The sequence below is a fragment of the Garra rufa genome, chromosome 20 (genome assembly GCF_049309525.1).
Source record: "Garra rufa chromosome 20, GarRuf1.0, whole genome shotgun sequence".
Taxonomy (NCBI): domain Eukaryota; kingdom Metazoa; phylum Chordata; class Actinopteri; order Cypriniformes; family Cyprinidae; genus Garra; species Garra rufa.
In genome coordinates this window covers 32181828-32189355 of record NC_133380.1, presented here as the reverse complement: position 1 = coordinate 32189355, position 7528 = coordinate 32181828, and the positions used below count along the sequence as shown (strand labels likewise).

The following is a 7528-nucleotide window of genomic DNA, read 5'->3' as shown; positions in this document are numbered from 1 at the left end:
CCTCTTCACACTCTCCCAGACACAACTGTCAGCTGCGAGCGTCATCGCCAGCCCGGGATCAAACGAGCGGCCGCCTCCTGGACTTCGGGGAGAGTTTGTTATTCATTCCTGCGACGAGGATGACGGGTCACCATTGTTGTCCCTCCGACTCCACCGATGCCGCTCTGCAGGAAACAGTTTCAGATGGGCTGTTTTGATCATATGTGTTTATGTATCTGATCTGATCCAGGAAGAGATGGAAAGACCTGCTTTTGTCCTTTTGCAGGGACATTGTTTTCTTTGGCCATAGTACATGACAGCTAATATAAAGTTAATTAACTCATATTGAGAAATACCAATATGGACGCCAAGAAAACTAAAGACAAATCCCACAATGAATTTATATAAGAACTTATCAAGATGTTTGACTGTGGTCTGCATTCCTTGTCAGGGTTTGGTGTGATTTATGAGGGAGCGCAAGGGAGGAGCTCCAGCTCTGTTTATCTCTGGAGATCTCCGCAGGTTCAGTGTGAAGTACCGATAGCCTCGGGAGCTTTCCTGGGGAGGGTCCGGAAAGAGTCACGGCGCGGGAAGTGTGTCTCTGCATTTATAAACACAGCTCCTGCCCCTTGTCCTGGTAGAAGGGTTTACATCACCCACAAGTGCGACGGCGTATTTTGCTAACCTTTTGACCACTGCTTTTTCATAACAAACCTCGAGAAATCACAATTGTCAGAAGGTCTATCTCATTCCCACAACAGGACTTCAGAGATGTACAACAGCAACTACTCCCGAGCGACCTTCGGACTGGAGGCGAAGCAAATCCACAAGGCGAAGGCGAAGGCGAAGGGGAAAAGCTGTGGTTACTACATGAGAATCGTCTTCTTCTTCTCGTCTCTGATCCAGTCGCTCATCATCGCCAGTTTGGTGCTCTTCCTCGTGTACGGCCAGCCGGAGAAGACCGCCGACGAGAAGAGAGTGGAAGAGCTGGAGATGGCCTTCAACAAGCTTTCCACAGACAACACCAAACTTAGGAAAGACAAAGCTGATCTCACTAGTGCCCTCAAAGCAAAGTCTGGAGAGAAGGATGCGGCGGATAAAGAGATAGCGAAGCTGAAAAACGACTTGAACGCAACAACAATCAGGGGAAGTAACTATCAGAAGTCACTTGTGAGTCCTTTATTTACTTATATGTCAATGTTGACTCAGCTTCCCTGTTGTTTCAAACCTGTATGACTGACTTTACTTGATTGGCTGTTTTACAGTCTCTTTGTGAGGTCAGTAAAATGAAGCTGTCAAGCACTCGAAACACTCCACTTCCATGTCCACCAACCAACAGCAATCAGAATGGTAAGTTCAATCAATAATCAATGAATAGTCACGAAACATTCCTAAATAGATCCTTCTGTTGACATGGTTCCTTTTTCTCTTCTCAGGTGAAATAAAAACTCTAAATACTCTTCTGGAACAGCAGAGAGTTCTATATGGAATCCTTAAGAGTAACTTCAGCCAAACGGTGGACTACCTTAAAGCTGATTTGGACAATGCGGTGAGGGATAAAAACGAACACCATAGCCAAGTGATACAGCTGAGACAAGAAAACATGAATCTGAAATCCCAGCTTGACGTTTACACCAAGAAATGCAAAGAAGACTTTGCAGATTCTCTCCAAGGCATCCAAACAGTCACAACCGCTTTCCTAAGCAAAATCGACAGCTTCTTCACCAACTCGGTGACGTTTCACCTCACCTGTCCGAAACAGGAAGAACAGATGGAAAGGATTCGCTCCAACTGCTCTAGCCTCTCTCGACAGGTGGAGGACAAGTTCCAGAGCTACCTGGACAATGTTGGAGCCAAGGTGTCGAACATTCAAAAACAGAGCAGTCGGTTGGAAGTACAGAACAGCGGACTGAATTCAGAACTGGACAAGTGCAAAAAGGACAGAGAGAAGGAGACTGCAGAGAGCAGCAAGAAACTGCAGGACGCCCAACAGAAGTATGACAAGCAGCTGGAGCAGCTTCTCAAAGAGCAAAGCAGACTGAGGGGTGCCAAAGAACTACTAGACGCCCAGCTTGCTGTGAAGGACGCCACCCTTATATCTCTGCAAAACGGCTGTGTACAGCAGGTAGGAGTTATGTTGGGATGAATATTGGTACTTAAGATCTGGAGAATCTTCCATGGTGGCCAATTTTAGCTGAAGTGCATGTCTGTTGAATGTATCGTAATTAACTCAAATCAATCTTTACTGTTTGTGCAGCCCAAACCTGCTGGTCCTCAACCCCTTTTCCCACCCATATCTGGTAGGGGCCATTAAGCACACAAGGTAAGTGGGTCTTTATTCGTCATGGCCAGAATTTCACTGAAAGTCAATATTTACTTGGCCCTTCCACTATGAGGGGTCCAGGACATTACTGTCCATGCTACACCAGAGAAATCCAATTCTGCTTCTGGAGAGTTTAGCACCAACCTGTTTCAAAGTATCAAGTAATATGAAAGACCTTAAGTGCACCCAAAAATTAAAACTCTGTCTTTTTTTTTGTTTTGTTTTCTGTTCAGTTGCATGAATTTCTTTCTTCTGTTGGACATAAAAGAAAATATTCTGACAAATGTGGGTAGCCAAACAGTTGTTGGACCCCACTGACTTCCTTAGTATGGAAAAACAATACTGTGAAAGTCAATGGGAACCAGAAACGGTTTGGTAAGAAAGAAAGTCACACATTTGGAACGACATGAGGGTGAGTATAAATGACAGACATTTTCAGGTGAAGTATCCCAGGTGTGTTTAATTAGGGTTGGTGCCAAACTCCAGGAACAGGATTAGATACACCTGTCCTTCACTAAGACATAACCTCACTTTAATCTTGAATGTTATGTTGACAATGAAATAGCCAAATATGCTTAGACCGTCCAATCCAATCCTGATTCTAAAGGGTCACGTTCCTGCAGATTTGTGACCCTGGACCAAAAAAACAGTCTTAAGTAGCACAGTAGCAGTAGCCAAAAATTTGGAGGTCAAAATTATCATTTTTCTTTTGTGCCAAAAATCATTAGGATATTAAGTAGAGATCACGTTCCGTGAAGATATTTTGTAAATGTCCTACCGTAAAATTATCAAAACTTAATTTTTGATTAGTAATATGCATTGCTAAAAACTTCACTTGGACAACTTTAAAGGTGATTTTATCAATATTTTGATTTGTCTGCACCCTCAGATTCCAAATTTTCAAAAAGTTGTATCTCGGCCAAATAGTGTCCTATCCTAAAAAAATCATACATCAATAAAAAGCTTATTTATTCAGCTTCTCAGTTAAAAAAAACTGGCCCTTATGACTAGTTTGGTTGTCCAGGGTCACATTTCAGCCGTAACACACCTGCCCCGGATGTTTCTAGTAATTCTGAAGACCTTCTTTAGCAGGTTTAGGCGTGTTTAATTAAAAACATTGCTGAAAAGTTGCTCTCCAGAAGCAGGACTGGATACCTCTGAGCTCTTGAGATGGTTGTGGCAAATAAAACTCGTAATAACTTGCCTTGAGCACTCTGTTTGGCATTTTGCCAAAACAGCATGAAAATTTGTAAATATATAGGGAATAGAAAATAGTCTTTTAGTGTACGAGGGAAGAATTTGGATTTCTAAATACCTCACAATTAACTACAAATCCACTCTCTGAGAAATTAGATACAAATGCTGTCGCTGGGGTGGTATCCCTTTAAAAAGACACATCTTTGTACCTTATTTACCCCTGAAGGATGCATATTAGTATCCTTAAAGTATATTTTAATACCTTAAGGCTACATGTTATTACCTGAGTGACAGCTTTTGTACCTTTTTTCTAAAGGGTAGGTAGCCCAACAATACATTGTATGGGTCAAAATGATCGACTTTACTTTTATGCCAAAAATCATTTGGATATTAGATAAAGATCATGTTCCATGAAGATACTTTATAAATTTCCTACCGTAAATATATCAAAACGTAATTTTTAATTAGTAATATGCATTGCCAGGAACTTCATTTGGACAACTTTCAAGGCAATTTTCTTAATATTTAGATTTTTTCAGATTCCAGATTTTCAAATATTGTAATAACAATATATATCCTAACAAACCATGCATCATGGAAAGCTTATTTATTCAGCTTTCAGATGATATATAAATCTCAATTTTAAAAAATTGACCCTTATGACTGTGCTCCAGGGTCACATACTTTCTATAGTTTTGTCACGCAATACTTACAAGTCACATAGTGGCATATAATGTGAAAATATTACATATTACGCTAAAAAAACTCTAAGGCTTAGATTTTGAAGAGATTATCATTTGTTTGGAAGACTTAATTACACATTTCAGGCGGAGTCAGTCTGAATGTTTTTTTTTTTATTGTTTTCACTCTTTTCCGCAGGCTGGGTGTGGAGAAGGGAATGATCTAAATCTCAAGGCCGGACTTTTTGAGTGTCTCGTGTGTGGGAGTTTCCTGATTTTGAGCCTGCGATCTCTTTTGTAAATAATGTTGTCACATTGTATATATTGTATTTAAGCATAATGGCCTGTGAACGTGCATGACATGATGTACTTCTGAGGTCTGATTTAGTTATTTAGAGTGGTTCAGACCTAAAAATGTGAGCCTGCCTTTCCTAAAAGCAAACAATTAATATTAAACAGCATCAGTTGTTAAATACAAAGAGAATCTGATTTAGTGAAGCCTTTACATGTCCTGTGATGATGTATATAATATTTTACACATTAATTGTGTTTCAGTGATCCCTTGTTTGAACCATTTTGTTTTCTATAGATTTTGTCTTTTTAATATGTTGATGTGCCTGTTTTGAATAAATAAAAAAAAACATAAAAATCCTATTTCTATTTTTTAATAAACCTGTATTTCAACTTTAAAAAAGAAAAGTTGTGGCAAAAATTAATAAATATTTAAGATGTCTTGCTTCCTACTCTAAGATAACATAATTAAAAATAAAAACATAATTTTCCAACACCATTCTGAAGGAATCTGCTTGTTCCAAGGCAGTTCCTTCTGAACATTTTGGCCTTTCCAGGACCTCATATAGTAGAGCAAAGGCCAGAGAGATTTATGGGCCTCTTTTAACCTTACTAATCAGCAGAAACAACAGCACAACAGCGTCATGAATGAGAGGAAGGCAGAAGGTACAGCGTGCTGCGCACAGCTCCTCGCACCCCGATGTCGTCAAACGGGTGAAGAGTTCAGCGAGCACACATAAATATTTAAATGAATGTCAGATTGACAGGAGAACAAAAGGCCGTGGGGAACTTTTCTGAACACCTCCTTCCTAAACAGCCGCTACAGTCGAACACAGAGAACGCTCAGCTGCAGCAGATCGCCACCAACGCGTTTGAGCCCAACGCGGCCAGAACAAATAAGAATTCCTCCTGCCAAGGCTAGTGTGAAGTCATCTCTTTAAAAAGAGCCATTGGGAGGAAGTTTAATTGTTTTTGGGAAAGCCGAGATTTTGCCTGCTATATGCAATAAAAAAATGACACATTGGCCTGGTTACAGTGCGCTCTTCTGTTAACTGTGTGGATTGATCAGCTTTTACAGTTTGATTTGTAGATTTTGTAATTGCTTTTTTTTATATATATATATTAAACATTCTATCATATCATTTATGATAGAATGTTTTTTTTTGTTTATTTAGTACTGCCCTTTAGAAGATACATAAGATAATACAGAATCACTTTGAGATGAAATACAAATTTTAACGGATCATCCCGTTCCAAAACCTTAATAATTGTGTGTGAGCAACATCATACTTTTTATCATGAAATAAAAGAATTACAGGGATAGTTCACCCAAAAATTATCACATGGAAGCCTATTTCTGCCACGTAAGGAAAAATGCCTTAAAAAGTCAAAATTATGACATGCTTAAGTCAAAATTACAAGATAAAAAGTCAAAATTGTGAGATTAAAAGTCGAAATAAGGACGAAATGATATAAAAATCGAAACTATGACTTACTTAAATCATAATCATGAATCATAAAAAGTCGAAATTATGACTTTAGAAGACAAAATTATGATTTAAGTCATAATTACAAGATAAAAAGTAAAAAATTATGAGGTTAAAAGTCTAAATAATTATTTAAAAAGTCGAAATTATGAGATAAAAAGTTGAAATGAGATCAATCAAAATTATGACTTAGGTATTCATTATGCGAAGAAAGTTGAAATTATGACTTTGGAAGTCGAAATTATGATTTACTTAAAACATAATTTTGACTTCTAAAGTCATAATTTCAACTTAACCTCATAAATATGATTTAAGTCATAATTATTAAGTCATAACGTACTATGACTTAAGTCAGTAACTTTTTTAACTTTTTATCTTGTAATTATGACTATGAAATCATAATTTTAAGTCATAATTTCGACTTCTAAAGTCATAATTTAGATTTTTTTTTATCCTATAATTTTGACTTTTATCTCATAATTTTTGAAAATCGAAATTGTGAGATAAAAGTCCAAATTATGGGATAAAAAAAATCAAAATTATGACTTTAGAAGTCGAAATTATGACTTAAGTCATAATTATGAGATAAAAAGTTGAAATGATGCCTTAAGTAATAATTGTGGGATAAAAAGTCGAAATTATGAGATAAAAGTCAAAATGATGACTTACTTAAAGGGGTCATCGGATGACCATTTTCCACAAGTACATTTGATTCTTTAGGGTCTTACTGAAAAGTCTATAATATACTTTGGCTAAAAATTCTCAATAGTAGTGTAAAAAAAACACCCTTTTACCTTGTCAAAATCAGCTCTACAAAAACTCAACTCATTTTAAGACATGGTCCCTTTAAATGCAAACGAGCTCTGCTCGCCCTGCCCCTCTCTGGGATTATAAGACTTAATGTTTACTTTAGCCGCAATTAGCGGCGAAACTTGCCAACAAGCACATTATTAAAAAAGGCCATTCACAATGCATTAAAAAACCTTTATACTCACTTCTGCTGTGGGTGAATCTGTATCAGGAATGATTCGCACGAAGAGGCATATGAGGCATATGTCGATCGGGATCGGCGCTTTCCTTTTAATTTTTTTTATTTGTTTAAATTACAATTTATATATCCTATGACTTTCTTCTTTCAAACGAATATAATCGGAGTTACGTTAAAAATTGTCCTGGCACTTCCAAGATTTATAATGGCAGTGAATGGGTGTTGAGATTTTGAAGTCCAAAAAAGTGCATTCATCCATCATAAAAAATGCTCCACGCGGCTCCGGGGGGTTAATATAGGCCTTTGGTAGTGAATCAATGTGCTTGTGTAAGAAAAAATCCATATTTAAAACTTTATAAATCGTAATCTCAAGCGTCTGCTAACTGTTGTGTGTGCATTCACAAGAGAGTGGTTTTTCCAGCGGATGATGTATGACATCTCAACACCCATTTACTGCCATTATAAAGCTTGGAAGAGCCAGGACATTTTTTAATTTAACTCTGATTGTATTCATCTGAAGGAAGAAAGTCATAATAATATTCTTTAAAAACCCAAAAATGTTACTGATCCTAACCTTTTGAAC

The 7528-nt window shown here is 37.5% G+C and overlaps 1 protein-coding gene across 1 annotated transcript; it reads left to right on the top strand.

Annotated features, from left to right (window-relative positions):
- plvapb (plasmalemma vesicle associated protein b) lies at positions 1 to 4828 on the top strand. The gene is made up of 5 exons (XM_073826000.1): positions 1 to 1149; positions 1245 to 1329; positions 1416 to 2104; positions 2237 to 2302; positions 4379 to 4828. Exons 1-4 carry the CDS (start codon positions 751 to 753, stop codon positions 2291 to 2293), a joined length of 1230 nt encoding a protein of 409 aa, XP_073682101.1. The 5' UTR covers positions 1 to 750; the 3' UTR covers positions 2294 to 2302; positions 4379 to 4828.
- The last annotated feature ends 2700 nt before the right edge of the window (positions 4829 to 7528 follow it).